Here is a 22,199-nt window from a genome sequence, read left to right as displayed (position 1 = left end):
GACTAGTGTCTGTCTGTCTGTCTGTCTGTCTGTCTGTCTGTCTGTTCGCGATGCACGGCCAAAGTTCTCGGTGGATCTTTTTCAAATTTGGACACCGTATTCAGCTACACCCCGGACACAACCTCATCGATGAGATATTTCAACACGTGCTCTCAGCGCGCAGCGCTGTGCGCGCTGAACCGATTTTTGTTTTTTTGTTTTTGTTCTTGTCGGGATCCACTACCAGTAACTCTTCCTTATCTTCTCCAGTGTTTTCAGCCGCGATTATCTCCCTTCCTCCGTGTGGCGTCAATCCATATTCCCGTTACTACGTTACTATTTTTAGAAGGTCACTGCACGTTACTATTTTTAGAAGGTCTCCAGTGTTTTGCGCGTTTATCTCCTTTCCTTCGTGCGCCGGCGAAGCCGGCGTACACCCGGCTTCCCAGGCACAGCCTGGTATTCGGCTCTACTTCTTCCCGGCGAAGCCGGTACCCGGCGAAGCGGGTAATCATCTAGTCTTATATATAATATAGGTTACAACACGAGTGGTTTTTTATATGGCTTGTATTTCAGTCAAGACCCAGCGGATGAATATCATCGGGAGACACGAGCCTGACGCGAGTGTGTTTGCATGGATGAACCTAAACTGGTATGGGTGTGAGGAAAACGGGACCAAGTTGGTGAAGTCGCGAATTGCTGACACCAAGTCTGTCACCGCCGATTGATTGCATTTTGAAGGAATATGACTGGATTACGGAAAAATACACACATGTTAAGTTCTTGGATACCTTCATCGCCAATGTGGACTTACTGCAGAGCCAGGCAAAAGAGTAGACTTGCTCGCAAAATACGTGAAACAGCCGATGTTTGATACGAAGCGAAGCCACCCCAAACCATGCAGTAAGGACGCGTCTCGGTCCCGCTACGCATGTCACCAGACCAGTGTTGTTGCTTTGAGCTTGACTAACAAACTCGAAACTGTCATTTAAAACATGAGCCAAATGTGTATTGATTATGTGATTAGTCTATGTAACAGGGCTTCTATTATCTGTGCTCCCTAGCTTCTCACGGTCAGTTCCCACACCGACACTGCCAGAGGAACTGAAGACGCGCACCAAACACACTGCAGACAGACTCTCACAAACAGTCGTCTGCTACGATGCAAGGGAGACTACTCTTTTGTTTTGGTTTTTATGGCAGTGTTTCGGACTGTATGTAACAGAGTGTGTTCTTGTAAACCGGTCTGGACACGGAGAAAACGTTCGTAACAGTATTGAGGGAGCACATTTTCTTTCTGTTGTGTTGCATATTCTTTTTTGGATTATTCCTATGGTAGCGATGCTTGTCGACACACTGATAGCAAACAGAGAATGAATAGGTTCGATCGTTCGCTAGCATCTGTGTGTCTTGTAAGTTGAATGTTCGTTTTTTCCGACCTGCATTGCTTTCATAATGAAAGAAACGTTTGTTTATTGCATCCCATACATCAGATCAGTTCCGAGATTCATTTTTGCGTGCAACTGATATGGTTTTCTGAGCCGTGCGATATGATTTTGGAACTTCATACAAATGTGTCACATTGTTCGGCGCGAGGTCAAAGGTCGGGAGGAAAGTAGTTCTTTGCCCAAATCGGAATCTGCACTGTCATATATTTTTTGGAGTCCATGATGTATTTATTGAGCTATAAAAATACAACATATATACCCATACTGAAGTAACAGAGACAAAGAAGGGAGGTCATGGGATATATATATATATATACACCATTATGGCAACGTAAGGACTGAACATGTGAAAGTTTCCTCTATCATAAAACTTCCGCAGTCCTCCTCAGATTCTCTAATTATGGTTCTGAGACAGCCAAATTACCTGTTTCTGCGCCGTTAATTTAGGGCTACAGTTTCACAATAGTACTTCATACTTCGATCAGTAACAAGTACAAAAGATTAACAACATTTGCTCCAAGCACATTATGAAGCACATTATGATAGACAAAAAAAACAGGACTAAGCTTGAATAACCGCTTGTGCATTAAAGCTACCTACGAGACGTACTTACAGTTCATCTTCTGTAGCCCTAACCCGATAAAACATTAAAAGTGACTTACGCATTTGTGTTACAACAACTGATTGAAAAGTTCATTTCCCTGATTCTCAGCATCATCTTAACACGATATAACTTCGCAACAGTTGACTGAATTATAAGTGTCACATCAACTGACTGACACATTTGCGTCAGGAACATGTATAACGAATCAATTAAGGATCAAAATACAAGTCTGACCTGATTTGGTGTTCCTTTGACCCAGATACAAATCCAACAGCCGGGAATCCCAGGCAGTAATCCAACACATGGATCCCAACACAGGAATCACACCCAGCGAGCCAAACACATAGACTTCAACACAAGCATTATCTCTACAAGAAAACCCAGACATCTCAACACAGGCAATGCCCTCCAGTAAACCAACGCACGTCAACACAGGAACTTGACCAGCACAACAACTCACCTGAAGTCCTTATCGACGTGCTTGAGCTCAATGGCGTTCTGGTTGGAGGAGGGACTCTCGGCGGACACGCCCTGCCTCTTGGTGCGGTTGTCACTGGGCACCCCGAGGAACTGGCTGTCCTCCGTGATGGTGGACAAGATGTCCGGCCGCCCGGGCAGAGCTGCGTCCGTCACCTTCAGCTCCAGCACGGACTTGAGCTTGTCCACCTCGGCCTTGAGGCGCTTGATGTCCTCATCGCGCTCCTTCAGCTGCCGGTCCTTTTCCACAAGCTCCGAGTTCATCTGCGAGATGCGCATCGTCTTGTCTGCCACCTGCTTTTGCAGGTCGGGGATCAGCACCTTGAGCTTGGCCATGTCGTAGGTCTCCCCATCAATGGTCACATGGGCACTCGAAGAGGCCCCGTTGCCCATCCTGCTGATCCGGTGCCCCCCCTGCGGGATGCACGTGCCCACCGCTTGCCCCACTTTTCCACTTGTAGTCCCGGGTTTCAGTGAAGAAGGCGCTACGCTTCCAGGTTTACTCGCTGTACTGGTAGTCCGTATGGGAGGTGGAGGCATTTTACCGTTGCTTCTCCTGCGTTTCGCGCGGAAACTTGGGCGGCGCGCTCAGCAATGGGCTGCTGCCGCGGCGACACACGGCGCGTGTGACCAATCTCTGCCAGTAGTGCTTGTAGCTGGTTCCACTCGCGTTGCCCCGGCAACGGCGTCGGACCAAAGCTGCTTGGTGTGTGTTTGTGTGTATGTGTGTCGCCTGATACACGTGGGACTCTTCCTTGGTCCCTTGTCTTACCCAAGAAGACGCAGGCTGTGCTAACTTAGTGGTGTGAATAAAGGCGGGCAGCCCGATGATGATCCACACACCTGCTCGCAGCCTGGACAGACGGGCAGGGACCCACACTGCACCTGCAACACAGCACAACCACTGTGAGAAGCTATAATATTGATCACGATCCACAACAGTGTTTATTACCACTGTTTTAATTGATGATCGCTTGTTAGTTATCCTCCTGTGATCTCAGACGACGTCCCGCCGCGCCGCTTGGTGTCACCGGCACTGACACCAGGAGGAAAAAAAGAAAGCAAGTACGGTGATTATTGATCGAGGGACCAAAAGGAGATCAAGGCGGAGAATTGATTGTTGTTGAATCTAGCTCGAAACCACATGCTTTGTTTAAGTTTGTATGTGTGGTGCTTTCTGATTTTGTGAGAAAATAACGCGAACAACAACAGTTTCAACAACAGTAACAAAAGTTGCGACCATGACAATAACAACAATCTTAACCGCCGTGTACACTTATGATAGTGCCTGCAAAAAATGTATCCGTGTGTGTGTGTGTGTGTGTGTGTGTGTGTGTGTGTGTGTGTGTGTGTGTGTGTGTGTGTGTGTTGTACTTTCACTATGTGTTGTACTTTCACTGTACAGCGGTATAGTTAGACTTTTGGGCTGCAGGCCTTGTAATTCGTCGAACACATTGATGGAAACGGCACTGGCAATATTCAACTAACACCTGCACCCTCACTTTTTCCAGAAGCAGCCATGCAGTACCTGACCCAGCGTACTTTGTCAGAGTTTTATTTCAGATATCTATTTGCGATATACGAGATAAGCTTACTTTTGCAAGACTGACCCAGACTAAAAATAACCTCCTGGTTATATAGCCACTGACGTAAATCAGGCACACGAAAGTGACAGAAGTAAAGAAAGAATGATGAAGAAAAAACACACACCTAAGGATGAAAAGAATAAAGACTGTGGAGAACGTCAGGTAGACATTTCAAGACTGCCCTTCATGATGAGGTGATTGTGGGGATGAAAGAAGAGTGGGGGTCTACTGGACTGCAGGCAAGTTTACTGACCGATGTGCTGAATATTTCGCAGCGTTGCATCAAACCAACTGACCCATGTAGGGTGAAAATGTCGCAATCAGCAAAGAAAAGCAATGTTTGAACACTTTGGAAAGTGTGGGGATATAACGCGGAGGAACAAAGGGGAAGAAACAGTTTACAAAGCAAAACAATATGCACACCACTAAAAGGATGAGGTTCCAGGCGTTTACCCAGGTCAGCAGCGCAACAAAACCTTCACGCTTGTCGTGATTAACGGCGGCTTATGTAATACTTACAATAAAATATCTAACCTCATTGTACTTCACATTGTTATGTTGGCAGTACGGAAATCTGAAAAGCCAAGGATATGGTAAAATCAGGTTCCATCGTGCAGCAAGACGATCATCACGCAGAACAAAACCCGTCATCCATGGCAATCAAAGACAAGACGTCACATTATGACGTCAGAAAAAGTTCCAATCGCAAAACTCAGAAACAACGTCTTACGTCAGAACCGATACAGATATTTTGACGGCTTCTAGAAACTGATTAAATCAGATCTTCTTTCAAATTATTTGATTTTGGAAACAAAGAAGAAGAAGATATCCAAGATACGCTGTCTCTTTTTCCCTTCCCACCCGGACCCCATTCCGCACTCACTTCACCTCTCTCTCTCAGTCTCTCTCTGTCTCTCTCTCTGTCTCTGTCTCTCTCTCTCTCTCTCTCTCTCTCTCTCTCTCTCTCACACACACACACAGACAGACAGACAAATAGACAGACGGACAGGCAACCAGAGAGAGATAGGCCTATTTGGAAGGAGAGAGAGAGAGAGTGCGCGCGCGCGCGTGTGGGTGTATGTGTTTGTGTATGATTGTGTGTGTAGCCTACGTGTGTGTGTGTGGGTGTGTGTGTGTGTGTGTGTGCGTTTGTGTGTGTGTGTGTGTGTGCGTGCGTGCGAGCGAGCGTGCGAGGGTGCGTGTGTGAGTGTGCGTGTATGTGTGTGAGAGAGAGAGAGAGAGAGAGAGAGAGAGAGAGAGAGAGAGAGAGAGAGAGAGAGACGAATGCAGATGTCATCGTCGTTAAGAACACCTGCAATATCAATCATACGACAAGATACACGGTACAACATCCTGCACAACACATTGGAGTACTCTAACATTTCAATGCTTAGATAATCAAATTTGGTTCCCTAGAAATTGGTGCCCTAGAAATCCTCCATTTTAAACTCGTAAGGATTTCTCGACAAAAAGAGAACGGCGTTCAAATAACTGATCTGAATTGCACGAAATTTCACAAATTCCCTCCCTACTACCCCCTTCTCCACCAACTACATGTAGTTTCAGTTCTAACTTCCTGTAAGTGTCTTTTCGATTACGAAATCGAAACAAAAACGGCAGCAAAGGGACTGAAAATGCCAACATGATTATCTAGACGTTCTTGGCTCTTATTTGACTGTGAACGGAGGTGACGTAAGGATCTGTCCTTGCGAAATGAACGAGTCTCCAAGTGAACATCCAGGAAAGAAAACTTGGGATGTTCTCCACAGTTCTGCTCCGTCTGTAGACGAGAATACATTTCCATCTGCCTTTCCTGGCGTAATTCAGTTATTGTGGAATATAAGACTTGGTTTGTGTTGGCGCATTAGTTCCGTATAGGGTCCAAAAATACCGAGGGCAAGCAAAACCGGCGACAGAAGGAATTAGGGAAGCATAAGAGTCGGCCGGTGTCGACTGCAGCCTAGCTGTTTGATCTAATTCGTGCTGTTTTGTGAACGATGTCTACACTCAGGTTACCTTTCCTTATCCTTGCACAAGCTGTGTGTGTGTGTGTGTGTGTGTGTGTGTGTGTGTATGTGTGTGTGTGTGTGTGTGTGTGAGAGAGAGAGAGAGAGAGCGAGCGAGAGAGAGAGAGAGAGAGAGAGAGAGAGAGAGAGAGAACTACAGGAAGTATACAGATATGTTACAATCAGTTTGTAAAGTTCGCACTAGCTGTGTGTGTGTGTCTGTGTGTGTGTGTGTGTGTGTGTGTGTGTGTGTGTGTGTGTGTGTGTGTGTGTGTGTGTGTGTGTGTGAGAGAGAGAGAGAGAGAGAGAGAGAGAAAGAGAGAGAGAGGGGGCGGGGGGGTGGGGGGGTAGAGAGGGGCGGGGGGTGGGGTGGGGGTAATAAGAAACAAGTCGCGTGAAGCGATATAAAAACATTTAGTCAAGATCAACACTACAAACCAATCATCGCCGAGACTACATTCAGATAGTCTCGGCTAACCATACCGAAGACCGAGACGGGTCACGCTCGCCGCCGCGAACCACGCGTCCGTAGTACTTATTGAACCTATTTTCTTTCATTCTGAGCTCATTTTTAGAGTTTGTTTGTTTGTTTGTTTGTTTGTTTGCTTAACGCCCAGCCGACCACGAAGGGCCATATCAGGGCGGTGCTGCTTTGACATATCACGTGCGCCACACACAAGACAGAAGTCGCAGCACAGGCTTCATGTCTCACCCAGTCACATTATTCTGACACCGGACCAACCAGTCCTAGCACTAACCCCATTATGCCAGACGCCAGGCGGAGCAGCCACTAGATTGCCAATGTTAAAGTCTTAGGTATGACCCGGGCGGGGTTCGAACCCACGACCTCCCGTTCACGGGCGGACGCCTTACCACTAGGCCAACCGTGCCGGTATATTTAGAGTAAACATGACATATCTATATATTTTTGAATAAAAGAGAAGACAAGGAATACAATGCAATCAATTTTAAATCTGTTTGCGAAAACTCGATTTTAATGACAACTTTAATAAGCAAACTCATAAATTAATGTTTAAGCCTCCAAGCTGAAATGCAATACCAACGTCCGGGCTTCGTCGAAGATTACTTGACCAAAATTTCAACAGATTTGGTTGAAAAATGAGAGCGTGACACTGCTGCCTTAACTTTAAAAAAAAGCCGGATATGACGTCATCAAAGACATTTATCAAAAAAAGGAAGAAAAAAGTCTGGGGATATTATACTCAGGAACTCTCATGTGAAGTGTCATGAAGATCGGTCCAGTAGTTTTCTCGGAATGACTGTATACACACACACACACACACACACACACACACACACACACACACACACACACACACACACCACTACCCTCATCTCGATTCCCCCTCTATATTAACTTGACTAAATGTAACAAGTCGCGTAAGTCGAAAATACAACATTTAGTCAAGCTCAGTCGAACTCACAGAATGAAACTGAACGCATTGCATTTTTTCCGCAAGACCGTACATTCGTAGCATCGTCTGTCCACCGCCCGTGGCAAAGGCAGTGAAATTAACAATACAGAAAAGCGCGGTAGCGGTTGCGCTGAGGAGGATAGCACGCTTTTCTATATCTCTATTCCTTTTAACTCTCTGAACGTGTATTTAATCCAAACATATCATATCTATATGTAGCCAAGCGCTAAACTGGCTACTAATTCGTTATAATGATTTTTTGTCATTCCTGTCTTGTCTAAGTTAAATTTTGATATGCTCAGACACCTGGAGGTCGTAAACTCGCTCAGTCGGCTGTGTCCACTAGGGAACGTAATATGTTTTCCTTTGACGTCAAGCCGCCCTCCCAGAGAGACGCCGGGGTACCTTGGGCCCCAGGTGGTCGTTATGCAATGTGCCGACAGCCTGTCTACCCGAGTTGGACTTGGCGTTTTGTCAAGTGGGTGTCATTTCTTTTGACAGGGTAGATCATAGAAGATGCCAGGTGGCTTGGAGGTTTTAGTCTCTTACCCCCCCCCCCCCCCCCCTTTCCTTGTCTTTACTGACCAATGAGAAATGATGTCAGTTTTGTTAGCTAACTCTTGATTGGTGGCTTTTGACGCCACCCATCCCCATTTACATGATAGCATTTTGAGATTTTGAAAGAGAACTGAGAACGATCTCGGGGAGAGAGGACGTACTCGTTTTGTACTTTGTTATCATGGAGACATACTGATGTAGATTGCATTGTACTATTGGTGTGGCCTCCCGGCCTTCGGGCTGGGAGCTGTGTTGCTGAGGAGAAGAGAAGAATAGAAAATAAAGAGAAATGTGAATCGACAGACCATGGTTTTCCAGAGTTTCATGTTGCATCAAGTGACTCGTCGGTCTGTGCCAGTGAACTCTTGTCTATCATTCTCTACATGTGAGTGAAAGTCCATTACGAGAGCAAGTGATGTTCGTTCAGTGCAAGACACTAAAGAGGCACCCACATGGTGTACTCCTGAACTTCGGGGTTTAATTCTACTACTAGGTGACTACATTCACCCAACTACTGCATCAAGAGGCAACAACCAAATATTATCCTCTTCCTTCCACCCCATCACAAATGGCGCTGCGGGCAAAGATCGTGTTTTGCACAGAATGGACTTTTCTTGTGACTCGTTTTCCATCATGGAGTACGGTAAATCTTGGTGGTGCGACCGACACCGGAATCCTGACGTCTGCCTGGAAGATATTCAACCATGGTCAACATAGTCTGCTTCTACCTGTTCCTGCGGACCATGCCTGTCTTCAACCTGTTTTGCATCGGCGGTTCCTGTCTGTTCCTAGGTCTACACTCAAGCAGATCCTGTCCTGTTTGCTGTCTTCGATCGGCGATTCCTGTTTGTTTACCCGTGTGCTGTTTCCTGATTCCGAAGTGTTACCTACGTTATTTCATCTTAGTGATTATCTCGTAATATCGACGAAGTGTTATTTTGCGGTTGTGTGACCTTGATGGAACTGTGTGGTGCCCATTTGGTGAGTGTGACTATAGCCCTTATTCAACGGACTGTGTATGACGGTGTAGAGAGCCTACAGGACTCAGCCAGTGTATATACTGTACTCGAGTGGCTGTAGCGCGTGCAATCCCATTCTTAGCTAGTGTGACACGTCATATCGGACTTGACGGATACAGACTTGGGCTGGTGACGTTAGCCATGTGGTATTACATAAGACTTTCCTCGGTGTTCGCGGCAGTGAAGTGACGCAAGTGTTGCGTCCACGAAGAGACTCGCAGGTGTGTTTACTGCCGGGTGTTTTGTTGCCGTTTAATTTGTTGATGTTTGATAATGTTCATTTTCATGTATGCTATGCCATGTTTCTTGCATTGGTATGATTGATATTGATTGTTGCGATTATTTGTCATGATGCTTTGAGTGGAATGTGTTGGCGGATGTTTGCGCTTATTGAAAGATTTTTTTTTTGGCACAAGCAGATACTACAAATCTGATGGTAATTGCCACCTAGGGTTGAAAGTAATTTAGTGAATACTTGCTGACCTTCAAATAAGGCCCTGTATCATCACTTTCTTAATTGCTCTCTTAAGCGTAAACTAAGTTATGATTTACCTTGTTACCTTTAAATAGGCTTGGTACAGATCATTTGTAATGTTGGATGTCATTGCATTGTGTCAGGTGTATTGTACATGATGTATCATTTTAACAGTGTCAGGTAACTACGTCATTCATTAGTGAATCTGTCCATTTTGTAACTGTTACGTTTTTCACCTAAAATACGTCTTAAACACAGCCTTTACCTCCCTCTCTTCTTTAACTCAAGTGGTTTTGATTGATCTAAGTTGTCTTGCATATCGCACTTCATAGACTTTCGTTTGTCCCGCTTTAACTCAACGTCTACCTCAGGTCTTTCCACTGTAGTGACGTCGACTTTAGGTCTTTCCACTGTGGTGACGTCGACCTTATTTCTTATCCGTTGTTTAATCAGCGCGGACGCTGATTGTTAAAAGCTTGGGGGAGATGTAGCCAAGTGCTAAACTGGCTACTAATTCGTTATAATGATTTTATGTCATTCCTGTCTTGTGTAAGTTAAAATTTTGAAATGCTCAGACACCTGGAGGTCGTAAACTCGCTCAGTCGGCTGTGTCCACTAGGGAACGTAATATGTTTTCCTTTGACGTCAAGCCGCCCTCCCAGAGAAAGACGCCGGGGTACCTTGGGCCCCAGGTGGTCGTTATGCAATGTGCCGACAGCCTGTCTACCCGAGTTGGACTTGGCGTTTTGTCAAGTGGGTGTCATTTCTTTTGACAGGGTAGATCATAGAAGATGCCAGGTGGCTTGGAGGTTTTAGTCTCTTACCCCCCCCCCCCCCCCTTTCCTTGTCTTTACTGACCAATGAGAAATGATGTCAGTTTTGTTAGCTAACTCTTGATTGGTGGCTTTTGACGCCACCCATCCCCATTTACATGATAGCATTTGAGATTTTGAAAGAGAACTGAGAACTATCTCGGAGAGAGAGGACGTACTTGTTTTTGTACTTTGTTATCATGGAGACATACTGATGTAGATTGCATTGTGCTATTGGTGTGGCCTCCCGGTCTTCGGGCTGGGAGCTGGGTTGCTGAGGAGAAGAGAAGAATAGAAAATAAAGAGAAATGTGAATCGACAGACATGGTTTTCCAGAGTTTCATGTTGCATCAAGTGACTCGTCGGTCTGTGCCAGTGAACTCTTGTCTATCATTCTCTACATGTGAGTGAAAGTCCATTACGAGAGCAAGTGATGTTCGTTCAGTGCAAGACACTAAAGAGGCACCCACATGGTGTACTCCTGAACTTCGGGGTTTAATTCTACCAAGGTGACTACATTCACCCACCTACTACATCAAGAGGCAACAATCAAACATTATCCTCTTCCTTCCACCCCATCACATATATGTTTTTGGAATCAGGAACCAACAAGGAATAAGATGAAGTTGTCTTTAAATCGATTTCGGAAATTTAATTTTGATAATAATTTTTCTATTTTTAATTTTCAGAGCTTGTTTTTAATCCGAATATAATATAGACATTTATCGAAAAAATGAAGAAAAAAATGTCTGGGGATATCATACCCAGGAACTCTCATGAAATATTTCATAAAGATCGGTCCACTAGTTTACTCTGAATCGCTCTACACACACACACACACACACACACACACACACACACACACCACGACCCTCGTCTCGATTCCCCCCTCTACGTTAAAACATTTAGTCAAAACTTGACTAAATGTAAAAAGGAACTCTTCTTTTCAGGGGGGGGTGTTGGAGCAACAACATAGAAAAACACACAGATTGACGGAAGAAGACGAAGGGAGATACGAACAGGCAAGGAGAGACAGCGAGAGACATAAAACGATACAAAGTCCACAAGCACCCATACTGGGTCAGATTTCAAAACCATACCAATCCACTTGTTTGGCTCCGTGGATCGACAGAGAGTTTGAACCCATTCGCGGAGGAAATAAATTCGCCTGGCACGGCAGTCCGCGTCAAAATAATGTGTTGACCGTGCAAACATCGGACCCATCGTCCTGTGCAGAATGGCACGTGAAATACGCCTCTGACCTATATTACGACCGCCCCGGTGGGAAATTCACCATCGTCAGATGAAAAGAGAAAATAGATCGAAACTTTGCGGACAATTGCGATCGTTTATTTTGAGGCATTTTCGTCCGCCTATCCGTTGGGACATAATAATATGTCGGACTGGTGAATTCATCAAAATGTGTTTTCTGTGAGTCCCAACGATGTGCCTGGCCCGACCGATGGATCTTGATGAAGTTTGAAGAGTGCTTTGTTGTTTTTAGGTGCTTTTTTGGATTGCTTTTTACATTTAGTCAAGTTTTAACATAGAGGGGGAACCGAGACGAGGGTCGTGGTGTATGTGTGTGTGTCTGTGTGTCTGCATGTGTGTGTGTAGAGCGATTCAGAGTAAACTACTGGACCGATCTTCATGAAACTTTACATGAGAAGTCCTGGGAATGATATCCCCAAACTTTTTTTGTTTCCTTTTTATATTTAGTCAAGTTTTGACTAAATATTTTAACATCGAGGGGGAATCGAAACGAGGGTCGTGGTGTATGTGCGTCTGTCTGTCTGTCTGTGTGTGTGTGTGTAGAGCGATTCAGACTAAACTACTGGACCGATCTTTATGAAATTTAACATGAGAGTTCCTGGGTATGAAATCCCCGAACGTTTTTTTCATTTTTTTGATAAATGTCTTTGATGACGTCATATCCGGCTTTTCGTGAAAGTTGAGGCGGCACTGTCACGCCCTCATTTTTCAACCAAATTGGTTGAAATTTTGGTCAAGTACTCTTCGACGAAGCCCGGGGTTCGGTATTGCATTTCAGCTTGGTGGCTTAAAAATTAATTAATGACTTTGGTCATTAAAAATCTGAAAATTGTAAAAAAAAATAAAAATTTATAAAACGATCGAAATTTACGTTTATCTTATTCTCCATCATTTGCTGATTCCAAAAACATATAAATATGTTATATTCGGATTAAAAACAAGCTCTGAAAATTAAATATATAAAAATTATTATCAAAATTTATTTTTCGAAATCAATTTAAAAACACTTTCATCTTATTCCTTGTCGGTTCCTGATTCCAAAAATATATAGATATGATATGTTTGGATTAAAAACACGCTCAGAAAGTTAAAACGAAGAGAGGTACAGAAAAGCGTGCTATCCTTCTCAGCGCAACGAATACCCCGCTCTTCTTGTCAATTCCACGTGCACTGCCTTTGCCACGGGCGGTGGAGTGACGATGCTACGAGTATACGGTCTTGCTGCGTTGCGTTGCGTTCAGTTTCCTTCTGTGAGTTCGACAGCTACTTGACTAAATATTGTATTTTCGCCTTACGCGACTTGTTTCATGTTTTTGATAAATATCTTTGATGACGTCATATCCGGTTATTTGTAAAAGTTGAGGCGGCACTGTCACACCCTCATTTTTCAATGAACTTCTTTGAAATTTTGGCCAAGCAATCTTCTACGAAGGCCGGACTTTGGTATTGCATTTCAGCTTGGAGGCTTAGAAATTAATTAATGAGTTTCATCATTAACAATCTGAACATTTTAATTAAAATTATCTTTTTATAAAACGATCCAAAAAATAATTTCATCTTATTCTTCATCATTTTCTGATTTCCAAAAACTTATAAACATGTTATATTTGGATTAAAATCAAGTTCTGAAAAGTAAAAGTATGAAAATTATGATGAAATTTAAATTTCCCAAATCGATTTAAAAACAATTTCACCTTATTCCTTGTTGGTTTCTGATTCCAAAAACATATAGATATGTTATGTTTGGATTAAAAACAAGCTCAGAAAGTGAAAAAGAATACTGATACAGAAACGCGTGCTATCTTGCTCAGCGCAACCACTACCGCGCTATTCTGGCTTGTCAATTTCACTGCCTTTTCCACGAGCGGTGGATTTACGATAATACGAGTATACGGTCTTGGTGTAAAAATGCAGTGCGTTCAGTTTCATTCTGTGAGTTCGACAGCTTGACTAAATGTAGTATTATCGCCTTGCGCGGCTTGTTTTCTTGTTATTAACGTCTGCAATGCTATCATGTTTCCTTATGCTGTACGTTCTATACTACCCATATCAACATTTTATGTTAAGTTTTTTGTACCGGAAACTTGCATTCTCCAAGTAAGGTCATATATTGTACTTCGTTGCAAGCCCCTGGAGCAATGTTTTTATTAGTGCTTTTGTGAACAAGAAACAATTAACAAGTGGCTCTATCCCATCTCCCCCCTTTCCCCGTCGCGATATAACCTTGAACGGTTGAAAACGACGTTAAACACCAAATAAATAAAGAAAGAAGGAATCAAACAGAAGGCAAATACGTTTAAGTGCAGACACTCGTGATGAGGCCGTTTCTTGTAAAACCATACAGGTATATGACTGGAAAGGCCATCTGTTAACCTACCATATTCAGCAATCAGATTTATGTTACATAAGGTAGTATATATGTAAGCAGAACCTACAACACAGACACCCCAAAACATTCATTTTACAAAATCAAGGTTCCCGCTTTAAAATCGTCAAAAAAATCAGAACAGCTGGAAAGAACAATCAAAGGTCCCCGGCTTTAATCTCATCTCTTTCTTTATTAGTTGTTGTTGTGGAATATGATTGTGACATGTTTGCCATTAAGCCAATCCGTACACCCTGGCATAGCCAGCCATCAAAGTCTATCCTTTCACCCTGGTATAGCAAGGCATCATGCCAGTCCGTTAACCCTGGTATACCCTATCTCGCTAATTTATAAGTCCTGGTATAGCAATCAAGACAATCCGTAAGCCCTGGTATAACCACCAAGCCAATCATTAATTTCTGGTATAGCCATCAAGCTAATTCATCAGCCCCGGTATATAGCCAGCAAGAGAATCCTTTAGACCCGGTATAGCCATCAAGCCAATCCATAAGCCCTGGTATAGCCATCAAGCTAATCAATAAGTCCTGGTACAGCCATCAAGCCAATCTGTTAACCCTGGTATGGCCATCAAGTCACTCCGTAAGCCGTGGTATAGTCATCAAGCCAATCAGTAAGTCATGGTATAGCCTCCGAACAAATCTGTAAGCCCTGGTACAGCCACCAAGCCAATCCGTAAGCCCTGGTATAGCCATTATGCCAATCCGTTAACCCTGGTATAGCCATCAAGCCAATCCGTTAACCCTGGTATAGCCATCAAGCCAATCCGTACAACCTGGTATAGCCATCAAGCCAATCCATAAGCCCTGGTATAGCCATCAAAGCCAATCCGTAAGCCCTGGTATAGCCATCCAGCCAATCCGTACAACCTGGTATAGCCATCAAGCCAATCCGCAAGCCCTGGTATAGCCATCCAGCCAATCCGTACAACCTGGTATAGCTGTCAAGCCAATCCGTAAGCCCTGGTATAGCCATCCAGCCAATCCGTACAACCTGGTATAGCCATCAAGCCAATCCGTAAGCCCTGGTATAGCCATCCAGCCAATCCGTACAACCTGGTATAGCCATCCAGCCAATCCGTACAACCTGGTATAGCCATCAAGCCAATCCGTAAGCCCTGGTATAGCCATCCAGCCAATCCGTACAACCTGGTATAACCATCCAGCCAATCTGTACAACCTGGTAAAGCCATCCAGCCAATCCGTAAGCCCTGGTATAGCCATCAAGCCAATCCGTACAACCTGGTATAGCCATCAAGCCAATCCGTACAACCTGGTATAGCCATCAAGCCAATCCATAAGCCCTGGTTAAGCCATTCAGCCAATCCGTACAACCTGGTATAGCCATCCATCCAATCTGTACAACCTGGTAAAGCCATCAAGCCAATCCGTAAGCCCTGGTATAGCCATCAAGCAAATCCGTACAACCTGGTAAAGCCATCAAGCCAATCCGTACAACCTGGTATAGCCATCCAGCCAATCCGTACAACCTGGTATAGCCATCCAGCCAATCCGTAAGCCCTGGTATAGCCATCAAGCCAATCCGTAAGCCCTGGTATAGCCATCCAGCCAATCCGTACAACCTGGTATAGCCATCCAGCCAATCCGTACAACCTGGTATAACCATCCAGCCAATCCGTACAACTTGGTATAGCCATCAAGCCAATCCGTTATTCCTGGTATAGCCATCAAGCCAATAGTAAAGACCTGGTAAAGCCACCAAGCCAATTATGCAAGAAGCCACCATACTGACTGGATCCTTCACAAGCGGGCGCGGTGAGCAAAGGCGTCAGTTCGAGGTAGTCCTTCCGCCAGACGCACGGCTAATTAGTGAAGACAGTGGCTTCTCTAAATATAACCAGTCATCGACTTTTCTTGTGCAAACGTAATTAATGGTGTAAAGCAAAATCATTCTGGCTTTGGCCACATGGTGCTATTCCCTTCAGCGTTTGTTTAACTAGTGGTTGTGTATTGCCAAAGTCGTTGTTGAGCCAAATGGTTGTTTTCAAAACGCGGTGTTTGGAGGAGAATATAAGTGTCCATGTCACAGTAACGGGAAGGGGATATATACGCCGCTCAGCTTTTGAAGAAGTAGAAGAGAATGCTGCGTCTGTCACGGCGTGAAAAAGCCAAGAGGACGTTTATGGGCGGCGCCAACGCGCGTGCGTGGATTAATACCTGCATGCGTGCGTGCGTGCGTGCGTGCGTGCGTGTGTGTGTTCGAACGCCGACGCACAAGCACGGCTACAAAGTCAAGCATTGACGTTTATGGGCGGCGCCCACGCGCGAGCGTGCGTGGGTCCGTACCTGCGTGTGTGCGTGCGTACCTGCATGCATGCGTGCGTGTGTGTGTGCGTGCGTGCGTGTGTGTATGTGCTCGAACGGCTCCACAAAAGCACAGCTACCGAGTCCCGCATTCTTCAGAAGGACAAAATCAATGGTACAAGGGGCAAAACTCTATGTTTCATGATGAGAGTATCCTTTGCGGAGTTATGTACCTTTCCCCTTGCCGTGAGTTTTTGGACAAAAAGACGTGCAGGCAGATAGACAGAATCGTTATAATCTGAACGGGAAAACACTGAACTGAACAGTGTTTAAAACATCCTTCTCAAATAGTTCGCAGGCAACAAAGAACAAACACCTACCTCCACACTAAATGTGTAGTATAAGGCTTACTAACTTTGCAACGGTCAAGAAGAAAAAAAAAACAACAAAAAAACAGAACAAAAACTTTGCAACCTGACGAAAGATACACTATACCTTCTTGATGAAACACACAATTCTAGACAAAAGACAATTTCTGACGAAACAAACAATTCTTTCTAGATTCCTTCTTCAGCCTTGAGCCTATACCTACCCTGACAAAACATTTAATTCCTGACTGAACACTAAAATCCTGACTAGTAAATTAAACAATGTCTGATTGAAACACTAAATTCCTTAGTAAAATACACACCTCCCGAGAAACTCTAAATTGCTCACAAAACACACAACTCCTGACAAAACACACAATTCCCGACGAAACACGAATCAAATTCCTGACGAAACACAAAATTCCTGACGAAACACACAATTCCTGACAAAACACACAGTTACTGGCGAAACACACAATTCCCGACAAAACACGAAAAACCTGACGAAATAGAAAATTCCTGACGATAAACGGAATTCCTAACGAAATTCACAACACTAATATGCTGACAAAACATGCAAGTCCTGACGAAACACACAGCTCCTGATGAAACACACAGTTCCCGAAGAAACACACAGTTCCTTCTAAATTTCTTCGTCAGCCCTGAGCGTACCACGAGAGACACTGAACTGAGCAAAACCTGCTAATCCTGCCAGAGTCACAAGCCGTAGACATCCAAGTCAAAGTATTGAATGACAGCCCATAAATAATGATCGACTAATATGATATTCTCCATGTCAGCTTAGTCGCATGAATGATAACAAACGATACACCACTCAAAGAAAGACGCATGCATGTAAGGATAGCATTACAGACAGGGAAATTGAATACAGCACGTATGCCAATAAACGACTCATATACCACTCAAAGAAAGACGCATGCCGCTTGGCATAGGGAGGGGCTATGTACGACAGACGGGCAGAATTGTATGAAATTCTCGCTTTGGGAGACGGAGACACTCATGTTTACCCATTCCTCTTTGGTGAATCGACCGCCTTTACAAACTGATTGTAACATATTTGTATACTTCCTGTATCTCTCTCTCTCTCTCTCTCTCTCTCTCTCTCTCTCTCTCTCTCTCTCTCTCTCTCTCTCTCTCTCTCTCTCTCTCTCTCTCTCTCTCTCTCTGTGTCTGTCTGTCAGTGTGCCTGTCTGTTTTTTTGTCTGTCTGTCTCTCTGGGGCACACGTACAGACAGACAGACAGACAGACAGGCAGACAGGCAGGCAGACAGACAGAAACACACACACACACACACACACACACACACACACACAAACACACACACACACACACACACATCCCCCCACCCTCACCCCGACCACCACCTCTCACCCCCACCCCCAACAAACAGATTTGCATATTACCATGAATAACTTGATGCCAGAATAATCGTTAAATCGTCAGCAGAAATCGGCATGATATTCGCTCCTGGCGGGCGTCATTAATACCACTAGGAGATATCAGAAAAAGAAGAAAAGGAAGAGTAAACACATAACGGAGGAGGACAAGATGCACGGAGGAGGAAGGGGAGTCTGGAGGAGGAAGCTGAACAAGGACCAGGGAGGGGGAGGAAGAAAACTGTGGTGGCCACCGGCCCCCGTAGCGCAGTGGTTAGCGCATCGGGCTGCGGGCCGGGAGGTCGTGGGTTCGAATCCCATCAGGGTCATGTGGGTTTTTCGGGCTACGGTCGGCTCCTACCCAGAGTGGAAGTGCTATGGTTCCTATGGGAAGGCTGGGATCACACAGCCGAGTGTCATTCACTTAACGAATGCGACTTTGAGGGTGCTCAGGTTCTGTATACCTGACCAACACCGCAGGTGCGGCAGTTCTCGGGCCTGGTTGACGCCATATTATGACAGTAGAGCGTAGAGTGCTGCCCTGTCACGTAGTCTCAAACCAAATTGGAAATCCAAAGCATCATTATAATCATCCTCATCTCATTAATCATCCAAAATATAAATTGTCCTTGCTCTTGTGGCCCTTCATGCCCGGAGCTCTCATGGTGACCTTGGTCTTAGTGTTCCTGTTCGATCCTTCCCTGAATAGTAGTTCTACTGTCAGTCTTCAACGTGTGACGTTCTGGGGGGTCGGCGGAGGGACGTGGTGGCGGTCTCCTCTCTGGAGGTGACGCTCACTCAGTCTGGCTCCGCGACTTAAAAGTCAATATCGTTTGTAGGGGGCATAGTAGGTAGTGGGCTGCGTCCGTTAGCTCGGGACAGACCCACTACTGAACACCGTCGAAGTGACTCAGCAGAAGTGCAGTGTCATCTTCCGAGGGTAGCCTACCGCAGCGACCCGACATCCCCGCCTGGAGCGTCTGTAAAATCGACAAGTCTGGCAGCGGAATGAAATTCAGAGGTGGTTGGAGCAGCGAGTACAGGGACGGGGCGGTGTGAGAGCACAACGGGACAAGGGAACAAGTGTAAAGACGGAGAAAAAAAAAAAAAGAAAAAAAAAAAAACTGTGGTGGACGGTCAGAAGCCGAAGACAATAAAAACCACAGATCTAATTTAAGTGCGGACAGAAGGACAAACAAACAAACATCCAGACAGGCAAACAGACAAACAGAAAGACAAACAGACAGACAGACAAACAAACAGACAGACAAACAGATACACAACGAAACATATACGTGTAAAAAGAAAGAAGGGGGGAGGCGCAGGGAATAGGTGGAGGAGGAGGAGGAAGACAATTAGGTTCAGAAGGAAGATGGGGAGGTATAGGATGCTGGTGAGGAAAGAGAATGCGTGCGTGCGTGCGTGCGTGTGTACGTAGATTCGTGTGCGTGCGCGTGTGTGTGTTTGTACTTGTTTGTTTGTTTGTTTGTTCGTTTTTGATTTTGTCCATTGAACCCGGGGGAGGAGTTCTCATGCGAGACCGATTTAGTCTTGATCTTACTCTTTGAATGAAGAACGAGAACGGGAAGAAGAAGAGGAGAAGCAGGAGGTAAAAGAATTGGAAGGGGAGGGGGGGGGGGGGGCCTGTATAAGAAGACTGACAAGCATTACAACTCAAGGGAAGCGTAGGCCGCAGCAAAGGACAAAGAAGAGGATGACAATGACAGAAGAGGAGATGGAGAAACAGAAAAAGAAAAGGACGTCAACGGAGAAAGACATAAAGACGAAGATCGGAGGGGGGGAAAACTAACACCGAAAGGAAGAAAAACAAGAAAAAGAAGCAAAGCCTTAAAAGTGCCAGTACAAACACAGTTGTCCCACCTTCCCTGTATTTTCAGGGGGAGAGAGCAAAGCTCCTTTCGATCAATAACAATCGCGGCTGACGACCGAATTCCAGCACAAAACCCTTTGACGATCAAGTCAAAACCTGCAAGCTGGGCTTCTGAGGCTTCCGTGCTCAAGTGGATAAATTTGACAAACAAAAATCAGAATTAGGGAAACTAACTTGATTTGTAAATGCACCCAAATTCCCTTTGATGCTTGAGTGAAATGGGAACCTGAAAGTTGACGATAAAAGCCTTTTAGGATGTGTTGAATTTGGTCACACACACGCACGCACGCACACACACGCACGCACGCACGCTCGCACAAGCACGCACGCGCACGCACGCATGCACACGCACACACACACACACACACACACAAGCGCGCATGCACACAAACACATGCGTAAACGCTCGCGCACACGCTCATCCGCACGCACACGCGAAAGTATGCACGCGCGCACGCAAAGTCACGCTGACACACAGTCGCAGAAATCGACCCGGAACCCATCACCCCGACAAGGCAAACACACCCACACATTTCGACTCAATTTAAAATGTTTTGGAAGTTATTTCAGCTCGAAAGACGAAAGCTGCTAAAGCTAAATGTAGCTATCTCTATTCACGTTTGAGTTCACGTGAGACGATCAATCGTAATGCACGGTGTCTGTGTGGCTCTTTCAAGACCAGACAGTAAATTCAAAGAAACGTTCAGTTCCGCTCTGAGTATTTGTGACGTGGGATGGCTTCTACTGCAAAACTCAAAAGTTGATCTGGGGGCTGAGGGGGGCGGCGGGAAGGGGGGGGGGGGGTGGGGGGGGGAGGGGGATTATTTCTATAAATGAAAAACAAAAAGAGGATACATTCCGGTCTTTGAGTCTGTGACAATTTCGGGGCAAGAAGGCAAATTCAAAGAGAATGTCGGTTTTCCTATGAAAAGTGTTCATGAAGGGTGGCTTCTGCTACATAATACATAATTATGTTGATTGTTCGTGGAAGGGAGGAAAGGGTTGGGGATAAATACACTTTCAACTGTTATATAATACAATCCAGTCCCTCCAAACGCATCTATGTAAAGCACCGTGCAAGGGAACTTTTAGGCTTCATGAATTTAAACTTATGAATTTGAAGGAAGCGCAAGTTCCAATATGCTATGTTTGTTCTTTTAAAAAAATTTTTTTTAATAAATACTGTTTTTGGGTTGGCCCCTACCTTCTGTCATCAATGAGTAGGAAAAAAAAGATAAATGGGAAACTTATTCACACACACACACACGCACGCACGCACGCACCCACGCGCGCACGCACACACACACACACACACACACACAAACACACATACACACACACACACACACACGCACACACGTGCGCGCGCGCGCGCGCACACCCAAAACGACACCTCCCTCTTGAATCCAAGTCTACCGGAATACAAAAAACTATTGACTAAACGTAGCACACGACAGAAATCATTCACTGACTCCCACAGCGCTCCTAATAGTCAGTCGCTTCGGCACCAAATTATCACTTTTCCTTGACACGTATCAACTTTCACTCTCAGGAGACCCACACGCGTGCAATTCGCTATCTAGACGCGTGACACAAAACACCGCGTACTGCTTTTTAGGAGACAGGGCGTGAACAGCTCGAACGTGTCTCTCGAGAGAATGACCCTGTAGCACTCACTGGTGTGTCGTTCGTGTCGTCTGTACTGTGGAACCCCCTTATTAAGACCTCTAAAAATCTGAGAAAATCAGGTCTTAAAAAGGATGGAGTCTTAAAATGGGGGTAAATTTACAGAGCACCTGAACAGAAAATGTAAGTAAACGGGGTCTTTAAAGGGAGGGACTCTTAAATTGAGGTGTCTTAAATGGAGGGTTCCACTGTATCTCTTTCCGTCCAATCCCGAACATCCGCCCTTTATAACCATCCGCCCTTCATAACCATCATTCTCTTCTGATGTAGCCGGCTTGACTCGAATTCCATCTGAGTGATCGACAAGAAGAAGTACTGAAGTCGACATTAAGTGGTGCATTATGTGGATTAACGGCGATGGAATTGCTGAAGTCGACATAAAATGGTGCCATGTGGATGATGTGCGATGGAATAGCTGAAGTCGACATAAAATGGTTAATGTTCTCTGAACATCAGGTTTTTTTTTTTTTTAAATTTTTTTTACAATTTCTCTTGGTTTCACTGTGATGCATGTCGACATAAAATCGTTAAACGTTC

At 44.9% G+C, this 22,199-nt stretch overlaps 1 protein-coding gene and 1 long non-coding RNA gene across 2 annotated transcripts in view; one reads left to right on the top strand and one right to left on the bottom strand.

Moving 5' to 3' along the window:
• Positions 1–4,766, bottom strand: part of LOC138957218 (cGMP-dependent protein kinase 1-like) — a 92,277-nt gene extending 87,511 nt beyond the window's left edge. Inside the window, exons 1-2 of the mRNA XM_070328370.1 lie at positions 4,629–4,766; positions 2,492–3,393 (exon numbers count right to left, since the gene is read on the bottom strand). Of these exons, the coding sequence (XP_070184471.1) occupies positions 2,492–3,048 (557 nt within the window). The 5' untranslated portion in view covers positions 3,049–3,393; positions 4,629–4,766. The remainder of the gene's footprint in view (positions 1–2,491; positions 3,394–4,628) is intronic.
• Positions 1–22,199, top strand: part of LOC138958551 (uncharacterized) — a 147,813-nt gene that overhangs the window by 109,151 nt on the left and 16,463 nt on the right. The window lies entirely within an intron of this gene.

The sequence above is a fragment of the Littorina saxatilis genome, linkage group LG2, assembly GCF_037325665.1.
Source record: "Littorina saxatilis isolate snail1 linkage group LG2, US_GU_Lsax_2.0, whole genome shotgun sequence".
Lineage (NCBI taxonomy): Eukaryota > Metazoa > Mollusca > Gastropoda > Littorinimorpha > Littorinidae > Littorina > Littorina saxatilis.
The sequence above is the reverse complement of the archived record's forward strand: the minus strand, read 5'-3'. Positions and strand labels throughout refer to the sequence as shown.